The sequence below is a fragment of the Ambystoma mexicanum genome, chromosome 10 (assembly GCF_040938575.1).
Source record: "Ambystoma mexicanum isolate Mex_15411 chromosome 10, UKY_AmexF1_1, whole genome shotgun sequence".
NCBI lineage: Eukaryota > Metazoa > Chordata > Amphibia > Caudata > Ambystomatidae > Ambystoma > Ambystoma mexicanum.
In genome coordinates this window covers 154,207,744-154,227,748 of record NC_090932.1, presented here as the reverse complement: position 1 = coordinate 154,227,748, position 20,005 = coordinate 154,207,744, and the positions used below count along the sequence as shown (strand labels likewise).

At 50.1% G+C, this 20,005-nt stretch overlaps 1 protein-coding gene across 1 annotated transcript in view; it reads right to left on the bottom strand.

Annotated features, from left to right (window-relative positions):
- Positions 1 to 20,005, bottom strand: part of LOC138491244 (hexokinase-2) — a 388,662-nt gene that overhangs the window by 201,128 nt on the left and 167,529 nt on the right. Inside the window, exon 5 of the mRNA XM_069617654.1 lies at positions 5,788 to 5,883. Within this exon, the coding sequence (XP_069473755.1) occupies positions 5,788 to 5,883 (96 nt within the window). The remainder of the gene's footprint in view (positions 1 to 5,787; positions 5,884 to 20,005) is intronic.

Sequence of the window (20,005 nt, the reverse complement as noted above, 5' to 3'; positions counted from 1 at the left end):
GTTCCATCATTCAGCTGCAGCACAAGTAATGAAAGCCCCATGACCCTTAGCTAGCAAGGCGACAGAACGACTGCAAACTCACGTTTGCAGTCTTATTGGAAAGTCCATCATACTCACTCCAGACTCCCTGTCTGTCACTGTCAAACCATCTTCGTGACCATCCTGTAGCTGCCACAGTCCGATCCCCTTTCTTAGGCCAAAGTGCTGCGCAATATTTGAGGAATCCACACTACACCATCCATCTTTTCCGCTCCTCATTTCATCATGAAAAAACCCCGAATTGCAGCATCACTCCCGATTCTGAGCCCAGGTGCCACATGTGCTAGGTCAGAAGAATGAGATGGAGTATTGGCTGGCATTTTCACAAGTTAGTTTATTTAAAAAATAAATAAAAAGGCTGATCTATCCCTAACAATATAGTAATTGCCCTACCTAACACAAACTAACTAGGGTGCTTGTCATCAGCGAGGGTGTCCAAATCAACAGTCCACTCTCCATCCAAAATGACCCTGTTCCGTCCCTACCACTACTCAAAAAGGTTCAAAAGAAGAGGAGAATGACTCCCTTCTTCTGGACAGGCTTTTATAGCCTCAACAAGTCTGTCTTGGGATGGCTCCAGGCCAATATCGTGAATAAGTACCTGTAAGGGGCTTTTATCCTTCCTCGGTTTCCCCTTTTCTCCAGTGTGCACAGTTTCTTGGGTCAACAAACAAAGATCCTGACCCTTATTGCTCTCTAAATCTGGCAATGTCCCTTTACAACTTCCCAACTTCGAGTGTACCTTGGATCCTTCCCTGGCATATTGATTTGGTTTCACAAAGGATCCTTCCACTATCTTGGGACGATTTTGACTAGTCCCTTTCCACTCTTTACTCTCTTTCCAACTTGTATATATTTTGGAACATGCATAATTGTCCTTTTGACAGTTTCCACTCTTTCCAATATTGACTTGTACTGGGACGACTGTGATTGGTCCCTTGGTAATCTTTATTCGTTCTCCAAAATTCACTCATACCGGGACAAGTAGAATTGGTCCCTTAGTAAATTGGTCCCTTAGTAATCTTCATTCGTTTCTCAACCCAGTCCCCAACCCGGGTATCCCGCTGCTCCCGTTACCTCTCTTGTATCGGGCTGGCGTCACCAGTTCTTCTTGCGGGGTCAGGCTTGTCCAACTGACACAACCTGCTTGGGCTTTCATTTCTTCCTTCTTCAGTGTGCGGCTCTGTGGAGCCCTTCCTGGTACGGTCTTGGCGTAGTCCGAGGACCGGCCGGTTCACCCTCTCTGGGTCACACCACCGCCTCCAGGTATTTTCCAGGCCAGGCACTCAGTTCGGACCCTTGCCTTCTGGGTGCTTTCTTCTTCTCGACTTGCCAGTGTCCGCTCGACAATACACCATTCAGAGTCTCTCTACTGCTTTCTTAGCTCCGGTTTTAACTTCCCGGGCTCCAAAGACGTCTGTCCTTGTTTTTTTTATGAGGAAACATTGGGTCCTCCCCAGCGTAGACGCAGAGTCCTTTTTCTTTTCTCCAGGAAATTCATTATGCCTTATTCCAGCTTCTTCATCTCAGTGTGGCTTAGCATATTCTTCTTCTTGATAGTATGAGTGGTTGATGGAAGTTGATTATTGGTAATATTACAGTAACAGATAGTGACTGGGTTGCAGTGAATGTTTTGGTCCTCCGATGTTCTTGTCACTTCCTCAGGAAAAGTCCTAGGGAGTTCCTAGACCGAACAGGAGTCTTTGTCCCCAAGTGGGGAGTCTCTCCCTGTGAGGCCCCACTTGCCATCACCCCTAGGGGGATTGTTGCTTAGCGGACTACCTGCCTAGCCTCACAGGGAAGGGCTTTGCTCTGGGAGAAGTAATGAGATTCCATGAATCGTCACACACTTCAAAACGAGCTGTGTCAGTTAGTGGCCGGGGCAGTGGGGAGTTAGGGAATTATATTTTGAACTGAGTAAGAAGAGTTTGAGGGTTGTGGTAGACAGCAGGGTAGACCTCTGGGCGAAGCAAGCTGGGATTCTCATCCCTGACCCAGCTAATGCCAGACGAACGCCGAACAAAAACCTTGGCCTTCCTCAACAGGCTCTTTCCTCGACGGCCAAACGTTCCAGCAGGCCACTGAGCATAGCACCTGAGCATGTTACAGCGAGGTTTGAGGCATCTCTCAGCCTACCAACAAACCAAGGAAAGTGAAATGGGTGACCGAGGCCCTTACACTAACCTCAAGTTCTTGCCTCCCATAATCCTTAGCAGGTAGCTCATGGTAATGTTGCAGTTTCCACACTACTTCTTTCCCCTCATCTGCCAACTCACAGATGCTTGTTTTGTTCCTCATTGGGTGCAATGTATATATTTGAGAGGCAGAGAGGTGGCATTGGGAGCTAGAGAAATGGAATGGGCCTACAAATAGCCTGGAGTAGGAGTGTAGGGATGCAGGTTGTTTTGCCTTGTTAAACCTACTTCCACCCCCACTTACTAAACTAAATGACTCTCCTCCAAGATCTCCTACCACCATACACAACACACACATCCCAGACAGGTGGCAGCCACAGGCATAGCCATTATCAACGCCAATTGAGCTATGATGAACCTCTACACTTAAGCCATATTGCATTTTACAATATCAGCAGCTAACCAGGCCCCAGCTCTGTAGTCTGTAAGATCGTGGGCTCTTTCTTATGGGTAAGGCACTCCCAGATTTCTCTGCCAAACCCATAGAAAGCATATTGGCAATCAGAAAGTGGTTTCTCCAGACCTGTACCCATCAACATCACAGGTTTTGCATCTGCCCCTCCCGCTGTCGCACTAATGTAACCCACCCTCCCTTTTTCCAGAGCCACGCCCAGCAAAGCCGGAAATAGTGGCAGAAGGGCGCTATGAAACACCACTTACATTACAACAAGCTGTTAGGGGTCAGAAACGAGAGACAGACACACGTTGTTGGATTCTTGAGTAAAGATATTTGTATTCAACAAAAATGGGTTGGAAAAACGCCTCTCTGGCCATAGTCTAAAGAGGAAGTTCCCTACCTAGAAACAAAAATGAATGATCTGTCCATGCCAGGATGTCAGTAACTGAAAAGCCATCCTCGTGGCTAAAGCAACCTATGCTGACCCTCACACTTATAAATAGGCAACAAAAGGTTTAAGGAAATGTCCAACTTGATGTTAGAAAAAGTGTTCACAACCATAAGTGTAAAAAGGACTCCAACAAAAATGTTCTCCAAGGTAAAGACCCTTGCATCCGGAAGGGGGTCCGCTTCCCCTGGATCCTTAAACAGGATCGCAAAAGTCCCTCTAGCTAACAATGTGTGTGTGTGTGTCTTGATGGACTCACAAAATTCTTGTTTAACTAAAAAGTTCTTTGAGCAAAACATTCTGTAACAGTCTTTCTGTGAAAGCCACATATCTTGGCACATTACCTGTTATACTCCCCTGCCAGGAACCTTTATACAATTTTCCGCTGCCTGGCATACCCGCCTGTCATGTGTTTCACAGTTCTTAGGTGTACCACAATACCATATACTATGTGCTGCTTGGTATATCTATTTGTGGTAATATTTTCTCAAAGGTAGTTGCTCAAAACCTCACCCCCCATATTGGCATCTCATGCTTCTGTATTTGATTGGGGTTTGCTTTTACACTTTGTCTTGTCTGCATTCAAACCTTCTTATGGCACCTTTGCCTTTTGTACTTTGCCTTGACTGCATTAAAAAACGTTGCCTTCATATATTTTCTGCATCAAACATTCCTATTGAGTGTTGAATTTGTACTTGGTCTTGAAAGCATTCAAAACACACTTTGCCTTTGTATATTTACTACATTAGCAAACTTGTACCATTCAGTCACTTATTGTCGCAATGACCCGGGCTCCCCAGCGGCTTTGGCAAGATTCACTGGTCTTTTCAAGCATTTTAGACGTTGCTCGCGTCTCTCTGTTATGGCTTCTGCTTCAGCCTTCCAGGTTGGAGTGTGTTGATGCTCCCCAAGCACCCGTCGCAGGTCCACGGTCTCCCGCCAGCTCTCCTTTTCTGCCCAGGATGAAGTCTGCTGCCTCGTTGAGCGCCCGAACCTCTAGGAGCTCCTGTACTGCTGCCGGCGTCTCCACGGTTCTTGCCACTGACCGCAGCATTCCTCTTCCTATCCCACTGGTCTTCTCTGCTTTGCTGGCTCCCCCTGTGTGCTCTGCATTCAGGAGCCGCATCGTGGATCGCAATGTCTCCTCCTGCACTGCTCGTCCCTGCACTTCTCTCTTCCATTGCCATTTTTAAATGTCCCGCTCATTACGGGTTTGTAAAAACAACTAGTCTGCATGTTGTATTTCGCGCTCCTGTCACTGTGTACAAACTCCCATGTCCTCCTCCTCATCTCAGTACCTGAGTGGTTACGGGAGTTGAATTCCATACATTTCTTTGGGCTTTTAACTCCTGGATAATTTGTCTCATGGATTTCATAAAAAGGTACATCTAGAACAAAAGGTGTTAGGGTGAAAGGTGGAGGCCTGACTAAAATAACAATAGGCCATTAGGAACTTAGGTACCATAGGGTCATCCTCATGGGAAAGGGGAAAACACGGACTACTCCATTGATCTCCCCGGCCGTTGTCTCCTCCCATGTGATCCTCCCTCATATAGCCACCACCAGGTTCAGGATCAGGTAGCAGCTGCCTTTCCCTGGCCACATGGGAGGAGGTCACTGCCGGGGAATCCATGATGGCTCCATAGGATTCATCATAGGGTGTAGATTCTTTGTGAATTCGATTTAACTGAAGAAAAGCATGTCTGTGTTTGTAAATGTTTGGGTCCTTGGTGTCTTTACTGGAAAATAAGGATTTAGCAACTGTTAAGCTAGTGTTTGCAAGGAGTACCTTTACAGATGGACGACACCAGGGATTTATTTTCCTCCTGCACCCTAAGTTAGTCATTGGCACTTATTTTGCTACCACACTGCTTATTTTAGCGAGAGGACGGTTTTTACAACAGGTAGTAGGGTAAGACTAGGCTACAGCATTCATGTTCAATGGGTACATCCCCTTTCTACGGGGCCTCCTTTGTTTGGAACAGTGCACTACATTTCTCGATGCAAATCATAGTGGAGTAGCCACAAAGCAATTGCAACACAAACATACGCGCTCTCAACAATTGAGGGTTCAATAGCAGTAGACAGGGACCGTTTTCAAGTATGCTTTTCTATGTAATGACTTACTTAAAAGAGTAGGAGAATGAGCAAACTCTTTAAATAGCTATGGCCGGCGAGCACTTCATCACTTGACCTCTGTAACAAACTATTTGTTTGCAGCCTAGGCTTCAGTAGCCAAACTGGGGAAGAAGGCGGAGTCGGTAGCATGCTTGTGCCCTGCAGGGACCCAGAAGCTGCAATAGAGAGGTGAGGAGTGGAGCCCTCAAGCAATTCAGCATCTAGGTTGACAGAAGGCATAGAGGACCATGGAATGACACTCAGTGGCCAGACTCCCTGCTAAAGGCAAAGGAGAAATATGCCAGGAAGGAGGCGTGGATATTCGTCCTTTTTTAACACTTTTCCTTAACAAAGAAGCACCCTCCAGGTTTCACCATTGGCGCCCCCCAGGCAAGTAGCCGTTCTCTGTGTTGTCTCCTTGGTGCGCTTTCTGAACACGGTGTCAACAGCTAAGGCCCACCCTGGCAGTCTGGCAAAATCCAGCAAAGCAAGGACAGCTCCCACCGGTGAGTACGCAGGAGGCCCTTTTACAGTATTAACAAAATAACCAGCCCCTACTAAGCGATAAAAGACCACCCCAATGAACTTACCCCTCGTTTTTTAATGGCCTTCCGTAGCAATGCGACCACATCTTTTCCTTCAACTCCACTGGATTTGAATCCTTTCGTCCAGTTCACCAAAATGCTCTAGAAAGACAAGTTGGACCGTAAGGTATGCAAAGTACCGCTCAAAAGTCAGCACACATTTAGTTCAGTTGTCGCCAATCAGGGCACAGCTCCCCTGCAAAGTCTCTCCTTTCACAGATTAAAAAAATACAATGCCTCAAATACTGGAGGTACAGGAGTATTTAATTTCGTGTTTTCCAAATCGTTTTATTAGAGAAAGCAAAAACAACTCTGCAGCGTGTGGTATACTCCCACATTAAACCAGAATTGACACATATAATAAACCTGTGAATGTCCCTCTGTCCATTAAACATCTCAATATAGAATGCAAGACACCTGCCTCAGCCCACCCCACCCCCCATGCACCCTCGCCCCCAGCGAAATAACCCATAGGGAGCGGGAGGGAGAAGGAAGAGCCAACGCCTGGCAGTGGAGCTGTGTAATAGTCATGCCAGAATCCCAGCGACAGCAGAACCCCACAGCCCGTGCAAGGTAGAAGTGTAGGTCAAGTGGGTGCACCCCACTCTCCACCTGCGCACAAGAGAATATGCTGATATTGATCGTACGTGTCCTTCATGTTTCAGGCTGACACATCAAGAATACATATTAGCAATAGCAACATATTCTCTTCATCAAATCCTTTTGTCCAAAAGCGCCCAAATCATTAAAGAGAAGCGTGCGTCGGTTGGGAGGGAGAAGCACACACTTAACGCACCACTTTCCGTGGAGCCTTTGGCCGGTGTTCCCGTTGATCACCCTGATTTCTTTCGAATACTAATTTAGGGGTGAGCTCAGACCAAAAGTATAGGTCTGTGAGCCTCATCTTAAAGCAGACATTATTAATACACAAGACAAGGAAGAAGTCTGCAGGTTCCCACCTCAAAGAGGCATCTTCCTCATCTTGCCCACTTCGCCCCAACTCTTGCACAAAGGATCCATCAGTGTCAGGCTGTGAAAACAAATGCAGCTTCCCCCGGAGGCGCCCACCTTGCTGGGTGCCAGGGGGGTCGTTCAACTGCTTTCCTCAGCAATTCCTCCAACTGTACAGCGAGGGTATGCCTGGTTTCTCTATGTGTGTGTTGGGAAGTGGGGGGGGGGGGGGGGGGGGGGGGGGGTTGCAAAACAGTGCCCTTTTCGGATCTTTTACCACACCAACCACAGAGTGAGGAATTGAAATTTGGCAAGGATGGAGTACAGAGGCGCGGACTTTAAGTATATTAATTAATAATAAAATGTTTCAGGTACTTGGATCTCAGAAAAGGGGACCTGCTAACCAGGTGCCACCCCCCCCCCCTTCATGAGCTCTGTACCAAAAGCGTAGTGTACGCGTGAGGCCTGCTGTGCAGTGGCACAGAGCAGGCTCCGCTTAGTTACTTGCAATGCTTGGCAGATTTCTGTAAGAATTCCCAGATGTGTCCCTGTGGTTTATTTTCATCATCATGTGTGCACTTTGGATGAGGAGAAGAAAGGGGGAGAGGGGAAGTGATTCTTGGCGATTGGCCAGGTCCAGAGAGCGGGAAGAGAGGCTACTGGTCAGGAGCCGGGAGAGGCTGCTGTCTCTTGTCCCGCCCATGCACTGATTCTGTGAACATCTGAAGACTGACTTCCCCAGTGCATAGGCTCTCCTCTGATCACTCCACAGGGCAGTAATCTTGCAGTAGAGGCCCCTTGCCCCGTCCGCCCCATCCCCGAAGAACCTGCAGTCGTAACTGCAGCGATCCTTTAGGAATAGAATCATTAATAGAAGGTTCATTTTTTAGCTGTATAAATAATCCTCATCAGTGTCTTGTGAAATAAAAGCAAATATATATATGCCATAAAAGAAATATTGAAACCAGCCCAAAAATATCAGCAAAACGCAATGACATTCTTTGGCACTGCATTTCTGCAAACGCAAGATGCAAAAGGAAATGCGGCCAACACTTAGATGTGTTGAAAAGCCTGCACTGCACACGCGCCTACAAAAAACCCCACTCATGATATTGCCCGATGTTAAGTAAGACCCGTGACCATTCATACAAAGGGCATTGCAAAAAGTGCAAATCTTTTGCTGGCCAGGCTCTCGGAAATGTTAGGGCCGGTCGTTTACAAGAATGTACTTCACAGTCTGGCTCGTCAGACAAGAAACCAGAAGATTTTTCCCAAACATGTTTTCTCCTACTTTGGATTTCATGGTGTACTCTTGCTGCTGTACACGGACCTCATGGTGTACTCTTTACTGCTGTATATGGACCTCACCTCATGGTGTACTCTTTACTGCTGTATGCGGATCTCATGGTATACTCTTTACTGCTGTATATTGACCTCATGGTGTACTCTTTACTGCTGTATGCAGAGCTCATGGTGTACTCCTTACTGCTGTACGGGGATCTCATGGTGTACTCTTTGCTGCTGTATGCAGAGCTCATGGTGTACTCTTTACTGCTGTACGTGGACCTCATGGTGTACTCTTTACTGCTGTACATTGATGTCATGGCATACTCTTTACTGCTGTACAGGGACCTCATGGTGTATTCCTTACTGCTGTACAGGGATCTCATGGTGTACTCTTTACTGCTGTACACAGACCTCATTGTATACTGTTTACTACTGTATTCAGCTCTCATGGTGTAGTCTTTCTGCTGTATACAGCTCCCATGGTGTACTCTTTCTGCTGTATGTGGATATCATGATGTAGTCTTTATTGCTGTACGTGGATCGCATGGTGTAGTCTTTACTGCTGTATGCAGCTCTTTCTGCTGTATGCAGACCTCATGGTGTACTGTTTCTGCTGTATCCACATGTCATGGTGTATTCCTTCTGCTGTACGTGGATCTCACGGTGTAGTCTTTGCTGCTGTATGCAGCTCTTTCTGCTGTATGCAGACCTCATGGTGTACTCTTTCTGCTGTACGTGGACCTCATGGTGTACTACTCTTTACTTCTGTATACAGCTCTCATGATGTACTATACCTCTGTATGCAGCTGTCATGGTGTACTCTTTCTGCTGTACGTGGATCTCACGGTGTAGTCTTTACTGCTGTATGCAGACCTCATGGTGTACTCTTTCTGCTTTACGTGGATCTCACGGTGTATTCTTTGCTGCTGTATGCAGCTCTTTCTGCTGTATGAAGACCTCATGGTGTACTCTTTCTGCTGTACGTGCGCATAGTAAATAAAAGAAAACATGTCCAGTGATCATGCCAAAACCAAGCAAACCCTCTCCCCTGCCTGCGGCTCTTCCTGAACAAGCGCGCTACAACCAGAAGCTACAGACTATGCAAACCACTATCACGAGGAATGACCAAGGCTGAAAATGACACACAATCGGACGAGGACGTTATTCTGAGTAATTGTCGCCGATTATTAATACTAAAAGGGAAGTGTCTCACAGTCAGTGGCACAGACACAGCTTTTCCCTAGATTTCAAGTTGCAGTTCGGGAAGGGATTCCTTCCTGCAGTAGGCCGAGGAGTGTACAGTGCCAGCTCACCTCCCCATGACTTCCTGGCTAGACCACTGTTCTCAGTGAACATATACAGAAGTGCGACCTTCACTTGTGGAATAGAATCCCTTAAGAAAGGGCCTTGCCATGCGATAATGGGGGACTGTTCATTTCATAAGGCGTGGTATGTATTCTTCCCCACCCCATTCTTATTTTGTTAGCGTTGACATGAAGGCGCCTAACTACTAGGATTCTAAAATCAAAAGAACTATTCCTAAGTATTTAAGTAGACCTCAGTGGCAGCCAGACAGCTCTTACAGGTTTCACAATGCCACGTGTAAATAGAAAACCCTCATCATTAACTGTGCACGAGTGGCTTAATCTACCTTGCCAGTATTTAACGACGAAACTAAAACCACTTCTGTAACAAGATCTAGCGAGTCTTCACTGGCGACTTTGAATACTGAAGACCGGTTCACCCAGTTTTGACAAAAGCAGCAAGAAATAAATATTTAAATGAAGCAATGAGGGAGAACGAGGAATTTCCCATCTAGAGAGAATGAGATCCAAGTAACACATTCAGCCCCACCACAATTGCGCCATTTTCTAAAGTTACCGCTGGTATCCACACGCGACAACACTGGCGATTCATTACTAAGTAGTACTGGAGAACAAGTCGATTTTCAGCGAATTCCTCCTTTAACCCAATATCAGGGTTATCCCTCTCCAGGGAGGGATATTGTGTCTCACCCTGTGAAATTACCCCATGCCATGGGCCCTGCCTCCACCCAAGTGAACCTCCCGCAGTAAACCACCCCCAGGATAGCAATCAGGAAGCGTCTGCTCTCTCCTGGCCACCTGGGAGAGACTTCCGGCAGGGTTTTCGAGGGGGATCCACAGGATTCTCCACATAGTGCATTGTAGGACTCTGGTGGATAATGTGAAGGGAGTTCCTCATGGGAATGGGCGTCCTTATCCCCAAGAGGGAAGTCTCTCCTGCGAGTTCCTGCTGACCGCTACCCCTAAGGGGTTGTTGCATAGTGGGCTCACCTCCCTAGCCTCAGAGGAAGGGGCCTCCCCGCTCCCTTTGGGGAAGTTACTGAATCCTTCCATTCGTCACAGTATGCGAATGTCAGTGATTCCATACACCCCAATTTAGGTTCATCAACACCTACCGCTATCAAAACTGAATACATATAATAGAGAAATATATCAAACAGTAGAGGGGTCCAGCACGCTTTCCCTGCCATACACCTGTTCTTACCGCAAAGAAGTCAGTACAATGCCCATCTGCGCCACTTCTAACGCATGCATAGGTGTCCAGGTGGATAGCTTCAAGTAGGGTCAATATATCAGCTGGACAATTTATGGACCCGAGCACGTGCATCTCTTTGGCCACGCCCATTTGTCAAGTCTCGGCTTAATGGGCTATAGCACCCTGCTAGGCAGGAAGAGGGGTGCTGATCTCTGTATTTATTACTTAAAGCGATGCCTAGTGGGGGACAAGAGCCACATGTTTTCAGCCTTGATGGTGGCTGATGCCCCTTGCCAGGCATTTGACAAGGGGCAGCAGCACCATTAAGGCTGAAAAGTGAGGCTGCAGGAAGCCGAGGACTCGCCTTTTCTTCTTTAATGGCGGCATCTCTAGATTAAAGAGATGCCTCGCAGGTGCCAGTTCCACCATTATGGAGAAAAAACTTTTTTTTTTTAAAGCTTGCAGCTCTCGCACATGAGTGGGAGCTTCAGGCTTTAGATAAAAGCTTTGTCCGGTAGTAGCTGGGGGTGCCAGGGGACATTAGTAAGTCCTGGCAGAACCCCGCCTCAGCCCCAGCTAGCCCTGGCCCACTTAAAGCCCTGAATATCAGTGAGTAAGTGAAGAAAATGAAAACAACCCAAAGCACAAGTCCACATGACTAGGACTGCAGTTTGGAACCACGAAGTGGGTACCAGCCCTCGCAGGCGTGCATACAAGCAGGAATGGAGACCAGGCGCAGAAGTCCATGCATGCGCTGTACCAGCTTATAGAAAGCAGTTTGAAGTTCCTCCTTTAGAGAGTAACTGTGCTCAAAGAAGAGAGCAGAAGAACAATATGGATCATTTCAAAATGGGCGATATAAATTAGGCATATGTTATGATGGAATAAAGAAAGCTATGAATGTGGGTTTACCACAACTCAAAATGAATTGAATTTCGTTTACTTATTGAAGTTCATCCAACTCTACTTCTGAAGCTATAAGCAACTCCGTAAGGAGAGCGGAGAGTGAGGACACTGTAGGGGAGGCTTGGTCCAAGAGACCCCCCTCCCCTGCATCCTCTCCCCCCGTGAGGTCCATGGCTCGTCAGGGGTCCCCCTGCCACCAGGGCCCAGGTGGTGGATGGGCCACTGGCTGAAGACATTGACCAAACCTGCTGAATTTAGCTAGGCCCTGGAAACCATTTTGTCTAATAAAGATGGTTTGAGCCCCGTGCACCCCAGCACGGCCCCCACCCTTGGAGAGTTTCAATTATCCCCGTGGCCACAGCTCTCTGGCAGATCCGCTGAAAGCCCGTTCCCACGAACAGACATACATGAGCTAGTGTTAGATACCAACACTGTAACATTTCACCTTCAGCAGTGTATTGCTGTTCCCAGCTTGACCCGGCCAGCAGGGCCTGGGTGGAAAAGAACTGTAAAATGGTCCCCTGACAAAAACAGAGTCCCTAAATACTAATGAGCAAACCACCTGTGACGAAAGCGTTCTCTCCACAATCTCACTGACTAAAAAACCTGTAAAATGTATGAAAATGGCAGAATGGGTGCTCATATGACATTAGGGATGAAGCACCCACATCCCTGTAGCTATGCGCAAATGGTAAAAGCGTCCCGGGGGTTTTTCATGTTATGTGTTTTATCGAGAAGACTGCACCCCGCGGTCCCGCGCCAAAACTAAACTAATGCTGCTAGAGTGCAAAGGAAGACAAATGCAACCATATTGAGTGCTCATGTAAGGGGTGCACGAAAATGCACCATATGTGTGTCCAAGCCCACTATGTGCCACTGCCGTCAGTCTCATTGGCGGGTTCTTCCTGGTGCTCCACCAACCTTACTACTACCTCACTTACCGCACATGTATAAGCATATAACAAAATGTTGTAGTTGTTAAAAACTAACAGGCCGATTCATGGAATCAACGTGTGCCGAAAAAACGGCTCACGGGTGCGAAAACGTGCGATTCGCAGTGAAATAGCGAAAATCGCAGTGCAAGTGCGATTATCGCACAGAAAACATCTATTCATGGAAGTCCGTGCACGCGCAAAATGTGAGATGTGCGCTGCAAAAGGGCGCGGCGCACGCTGGCGCACAGGTCATCGAACGCCGTGCGATAAGGCCACAGCGAATTCGCACATAGCGTGGCGCACATAACAAAAGTAGGCGTAACACGGGACGTTACACGCAGAATGGGGAACAACTCGTGAAAATGTGGGCGTCACGGGGGAAGTACAGGAGGCAAGTGCGCAGAACGCCCACATGCTCGCCTACGACACGTATTCATGGAATCGAATAGGGAAAAACAGCGCACGGCCAAAGACGCGCACAGGCCCATACATGTCCGCCACACAAAAGCAGGCGGTAGCGTCCCTGCGCAGGAAAAAAATGTGCGCCAAAGTTCTACACGCGCGAGAAGTACCACACGTGATTGGCCTGGGTGTGTGTATTTCAGGGGCTCGCGGGTGTTTTCACACGCGATTGTCCTGGGCGCGTGTATTTCAGGGGTGCGCGAGAAGTTCCACACGCGATCGGGCCTGGGGGAGCGTGTGCGTGTATTTCAGGTGTGCGCGAGAAGTTTCACACGCGATTGGCCTGGGTGCGTGTATTTCAGGGGCTCGCGGGTGTTTTCACACGCGATTGTCCTGGGCGCGTGTATTTCAGGGGTGCGCGAGAAGTTCCACACGCGATCGGGCCTGGGGGAGCGTGTGCGTGTATTTCAGGGGTGCGCGAGAAGTTTCACACGCGATTGGCCTGGGCGCGTGTATTTCAGGGGTGCGCGAGAAGTTCCACACGCGATTGGCCTGTGTACGCGATTCCATTGGACCAAAGGCCCTGACAGCGCAGGCGCGTCTGTGACGTGACACGCACGGGCTTGTCCCTGTACCCGGGGGAATGTTACAAGACCAAAAACGGCACGTCCGAGTGTCAGCCCGCGTGATTGGAGGATAGTGCCTCAGTGCGTATACGCGGAAGTGACGTTGGATGTGTGGTGCGGTTTAAAAGGTGCGTGTAGTACGTCATTTCCTTGTACGTGCTTCCCGTGGAGAGCGAGTGGGTGAAATCTTTACTTCTTGTCGGTTCACACGCGATTTACTTCACAGCGTTTCTAGTTCGTACTCACTGTTACCTCTGTCAGTATTTTTCTGATTTTCTCTTCGACCTGTTTCCTCAAACAGCGTTGACTTCTCCTTTTGTCCTGTCTCCTCAGACAGTGTACAGTTCTTCTTTTGGCGGGGGTGTTGCCAACGCGCACACGCGCATATTTTTCACGCTCTTTTCCCAGGCAGACGGTGAGTCGCGCACGTATTTACCAACTGTGCTAGCCCCGTGTGTAGCGTACCCCTTCAGAGGTCATTGTAGGCTGCGTGTGACACGCATACGTTCATTTTTGTGTTTCTGGGTGCCACAGCGTAGTGCAGGTTCCTTTTCCCACGCACGTGGTCTACGAGGGGTCGCGTGCACGTCATTTTCTGTTTTAGGGGTGCCTGTGCGTTGCGTGACCCGTCATCTTTCCCCAGGGGTTACATACAGCCTTGCTAGAGCACTTGGGTACGAATTCCATCTAGTACCCTACCCCTTTGACTCCCCAATTGCCCAGGACAATTGTCCACTGCAACTCCCATACACACAACTCCATCAGTGCCATGGCTGGGAGGCGAGCAAGTGGTAAGGGTGGCAAAGGTGGCCGAGCCTCAAGAGGTGGGTGTGGTGGGCCCAGTAGGGGACGTGGCCAGGATTTGTAGACTCCCCCAAGCCCACCACGTGTGGAGGACCAGTCAGGGACACACATCCCCCCCCCATGGTTGAGGGAAACGTGGCTGACACCATCCCTGCTCAGCCCTTGTTGGACCGGCCCGTTGTGGCACCTGACCTAGCACAGGGTGACTCCCAGCTCCCGGGCTGACTTCCAGGTCACCAAGTCTAGGCCACGGGTGGCGGCGCAAGCCAGTGTCACCAGGCCACGTGGTACAGGGGCAGCCATGTCATCTGCTGCCCCGAGTAGGCAGGGTGGGGAGGCTGCAGGGGCAGCTGCAGCTTCGTCCACCCCAGCTCTGACTCCCCCAGCAAGGACAGTGTTGGTCCCGGTACATCAGACTGAGGTTCCCCCTGCCATCATCACACTTCAGCTAATGCCTGCAGAAAGTCATGTGGTCAGTGTGCCATCGCACACTACTACTACACAGTCCACCGGTGCTCCTGCCTCTAGTGTCCAGAGCGGCGTAGGGCACTCCGGATCCCCACCACCCACAAAAAGAAAGAGGAAGAGTGCTTGTCCAGTACAGGCTGATGACCCCGACACGGCTACACGGTCCGGCACGCCAAGGAAGCCTAGCTTCAATGATGCCGAACTGGATGCACTTGTGCAGTATGTGTCCGAACATGACGCCGAAATGTTGGTCACTTCAGGGTGTAGGATTACACCTGCTCGACGTCAGGCACACTGGCAGTCCATCGCGGACAGCATAAGTGCCCTTGGGTTTATGAGGCGCACAGGTGTTGAGTGCTACAAGCGCTGGAACAACCTTAAGCGTAGGGCAAAGAAAAAGCTGGCCTCAAGTCATGCCGCAACTCTGGTGACTGGAGGTGGGTCTCCACAAGAGGACATAGAACTCACTCTACATGAGCATGTTGCTGGGACCTACGTCACAGAGGAGCAGATACAAGGTGTGGGAGAACTGCCAGATTACGAGGCATTGTCCGGTGAGTGCACATGCATGTGTGTGTGATCCATGTGTATGTAGTTTGTGGGAGGGGTTCTGGTTGAGTGCCAGGTCAGGGTGTGTGTGCCTGAGTGTTTTGTCCCACCCATGTGCTTCATCAAATGCATTCTGCGCCCCGGGATTTGGGTATTACAGTATCCTTTCTGGCCACAGTAGGCATTTTGCACTACATTGCGCCAGTTGCCCTTGAAGTGGCATCTTGCTACCACATTGTTCCTTATTTAGCTGTGTTCATTCAGGCTGATTGTAGGAATTCACCTGGTTCTACTGCGCATCACTCTGCCTATTGTCACATATATGACATGCCCATGGTACATGCCACCTGTGTGATGGCATGTGTCATGTATGTGTATTGGACATGCCACTCACAGGCCAATGTGTGATGGCACTGCTAGCCAGCATGCAGCTGATGTGTTGCTCTCCCATCTTGGTGTCATCAATGTCTGACATTTTCCTCCCCTTCCAACTCATGGACAGTGCATGCATGGGAGGGTTATAGTCATGTGGGACATGTGTAAATCAAGTACTGGTACTGTAGCTCGTCTGGCCTAATAGCGTGCCATGGTGCTAATGCCTGTTTCCATTTTTTGTCTTTCTTGTTTTTGCAGAGGATGACGCACCTGATGCTGTTGAGGGAGAGGAGATGGTGCAGGCCCAGGAGGGATCTGAAGCACGACCAGGCATCAGTGGGGGATGTGGTTTGGTGCTGGGGGAGAACCCTCTCTTGCTGCAGGCCATACTGTCCCGGGGTGTCCCTGGCTGCACCTCCCCAGAACTCTTTTCAGGTGTTGATTCGGATGAGGCCTATGTGGATTCGCAGGTATGTGTTCATGGAAGGGATACTGTTCTGTCCGACCAACCTGCATCAGGGGTAGAGCCCACTATGGGGATGTCAGTGTTGGTAGGTGCGCCTGTGGTGGTTACGGATGCAGGGTCACACTCCGCAACATCTAATCCTGTTCCTGGGCCAGCAGTTCAGAGGGGAAATGCAGTCCTGCAGCCTCAGGCAGTGCCGACACAGCAAGGCGCAGTTCGCCTTGCCCCAGACAGGTGTGGTGCCCGACAACGCGGTGGCCGTCCGCCACCAGGCAATACTGCATGGGAGCAATCCATTTACGGTATGGCCAACCAACAGGCAGCATCATCAGAAATGATTGCTCAAGCCTTGGCGAGGGTGGCCACTTCCATTGTCCCCCCAAAAAGGCAGATGGAGCTACTACAGCAGGCAACAGAATCCATTTGCCAATCAGTCAGGGAGGACATGTTGGCGTCCAACAGGGACAGACAGGCGGGCCTGGACAATCTGAGGGAATCAATTTCTATAGATGCCCAGGGACAGAGGGAAGCCCTGAGGGGAGAGGTCCGGCACCTCAGGCAGACTCTTGTGGTCCTTGAGGCTTCCACTGTCACCAGGACGGAACAGCTGCTGGAGCGCGTCACCTTATGCTCTCAGCAGAGATGCAGGCAACTCGGGCGGAGGTCCAGGCAACACGTCGGGTGTTGCATGGGGATCTCCGCACCATATCCCTCCAGAACGAGGCCTTCCAGACCCGCATGCTTGCTGCCATGGAGGACCAAACTAGGGCATTGCGTGGGCTGCCTCCCATGGCACCATCACCTCCTGTGGCAGCAGCAGCAGAGGTTGAGGAGAGCGAATCCAGCAGTGAATCTCCCACTATTTAGTAGCCGGGCAGGCCATGAGCCCATGGAGGTGTTTTTTTTCCGCAACATTCACGCAGGTGGCTGTTGGTGGGCACCCTGTCCTCGGACCTCCTGGGTGGCCTCCCCACCCCCCCTGGCCCACACATGGCCATTTTTGATTTTTGATTTTTTGTTGCAGTGTGTTGCCTTGTGTGGCTCCCGTGGGCATCCACTGTATTCCGGCTGGGCACATGCAGGCTTGTCCTGAGTTTGGGTTAGATGCTTGGGTCAGTGAGACACACACCCCTCCTGCTTCCCGTTTCCATGGGCTTGCAAAGGGTGTGCCCAAGTGACAGTGAATTACACAGTGACGTTGGACTCCCATGAGCTGTGTGGGCAGTCTGTAGTCAATACTCTGTATACATTCCTAGTGCATATTGTTGTTGTATTGTGCACTGCATGGTGTATTGATGTGTGCTTGTGCATCCATGTCTCCTTCCTAATTTGCAGGTTCATTCCTCATGTCTTCACAAGGCCGTCCACTTTGGAGATGGAGCTCATGTTGTGAGCAGTGGACTTCCAGATGTGCGTGGCAACAACACTGTACAGTTGGAGGTGGTGGATGTGCTGGCATTCTCATGTTGTAAGACTACGTATCCTTTGCCTTAGTACTGTCATGTTTATGCTATGTCAATTTTATTGTGGTAAGTATTTGGTCATGTGTGTTGTTTCTACATTTATGTGGGCATATTGTGTGTGGCCAGTTTCCATTAGGGACACTGTACTTTGTGACACGTGTCATGTTTGGGGGATGACTTGGTTTGCTCTCACTTGGCATGTCATGCCATGGTGTGTTGGGTGGTGGTGCTGGGGAGGGGTTGGGTGATATGGCACTGTTGTCATGTTGTGTCTTGCAAGGGGGTAATGATTTTAGCAGCATAGAAGTGTGTCTTTTGAACACAGCATTGGTGCTGTTTGTGTAGGTAGGGAAGCACACAATGGAACACTTCCAGATGTACAATCTCAGGCTGGTATGGTTGTGACAGTTGACTGTCCATTGACACATCATAATTGTCAGTAACAATCATCATTGATTGTCAGCTGGTATGTGCCAGGGCTGTGTGCACTCCACAGGGGTGTGATTTTATGTGAAGTAATTAGCCACGAGCTGCGTACGGGCTGCCTCACCCCGTGCCCTTTCCCCTCCCATGCACAGAGGGCATGCATGTGGTTGGGGATGTGGGGGCACCACCATGTCCACGGCCAGGCCCCGGCGTGTTGCAACGTTGTGCAGGACACATGCTGCCACTATGATCCTGCACACTACTGGGGGAGTGTATAACAGCTGCCCGCCAGAACGGTCAAGGGAGCGGAAGCGTGACTTGAGCACTCCGAATGTGCGCTCCACGATGCCCCGGGTTGCAATGTGGGCTGTGTTGTATCTTACCTGGGGTGGCGTGGTGGGGTTCCGAATTGGCGTCATCATGTGGGTGCTGAGAGGGTAGGCACTGTCCCGTGGGGAGGTGGTGATGGGTATCATCAGTGGGGTTGTGACATTACTCAGTATCTGACATGCATGCATGCGCAGTGGCATTTATACTCACCGAGCAGCCATGTATCGCCATGCCGCCCAGCTTCTATGTCCCGGTTTAGGGTAGACATTCTGTAGATGAAACTGTCGTGGGTGGAGCCTGGATAGTTGGCGTATGCTGAGGTGATGATTCCCTTGGCATCACATACTACCTGGGCGTTGATGGAATGCAAGTGCTTGCGATTTCTATAGATGTGCTCAGTTGCCCTGGGGGGACGTAGAGCCACATGGGTGCAATCAATGGCACCTCGCACTTTGGGGAATTGTGCCACCCTGTAGAAGTCCTGGGCAACAGCCTGCCTTTCTGCAGGTGTTCTGGGCAGGTATATGTGCCTGCGGACTGATGGGCGTGCAGTGATGATGGCCAAGACCTGGTGTAGGCAGCGTGACTGCGTGGCCTGCAACACCCCCCCCACTATGGCACTTGTCCGCTGAAATTATCCAGTGGCCAGGAAGTACAGTACATTGAGGGCCTTCTCCAGAGGGCTGAGTGCTTGGGAGCACAGGGTGGTTGATGTGAGGTCATCCTCCCACTCACTGACCAGGTCGAGTATTATGTGAGGTGGAAACCTATACCTCCCATACACATGGTCATCAGGCATCCCAAAAAGGCTGGTTCTGGGTGTAAAAATTCTGGCCCGGACTATCCTCCTCCTCCTCCTGCGGTATCCCACGGCCACTGCTGCTAGGAACGGTATGTTCATCCTGGCGTCTGAGCTTGTTTGTTGTTTGCGTGCACTTTTATGCTGTGCGGGTGGACGTACGCCTACTTCCTGCTGGCGTACGTGTTTCCGGATTGGCCACGTTCATTTCCATGAATACGTGTTGTAGGCGAGCGTGTAAAACTTCCCGCGCAGCCCTGGAATACCCGCACCCAGCCCAATCGCGTGTGGTACTTCTCACGCACCCCTGAAATACCCGCACGCAGCCCAATCGCGTGTGAAACTTCCCGCGCACCCCTGAAATACCCGCACGCAGCCCAATCGCGTGTGAAACTTCCCGCGCACCCCTGAAATACACGCACGCAGCCCAATCGCGTGTGAAACTTCCCGCGCACCCCTGAAATACCCGCACGTAGCCCAATCGCGTGTGAAACTTCCCGCGCACCCCTGAAATACCCGCACGCAGCCCAATCGCGTGTGAAACTTCCCGCGCACCCCTGAAATACCCGCACGCAGCCCAATCGCGTGTGAAACTTCCCGCGCACCCCTGAAATACACGCACGCAGCTCAATCGCGTGTGAAACTTCCCGCGCACCCCTGAAATACACGCACGCAGCCCAATCGCGTGTGAAACTTCCCGCGCACCCCTGAAATACACGCACGCAGCCCAATCGCGTGTGAAACTTCCCGCGCACCCCTGAAATACACGAGCCCAGGCCAATCGCGTGTGGAACTTCCCGTGCACCCCTGAAATACACGCACCCAGGGCAATCGCGTGTGGAACTTCCCGCGCACCCTTGGAATACACGCACCCAGGCCATTCGCGTGTAGAACTTCTCGCGCACCCATGATATACA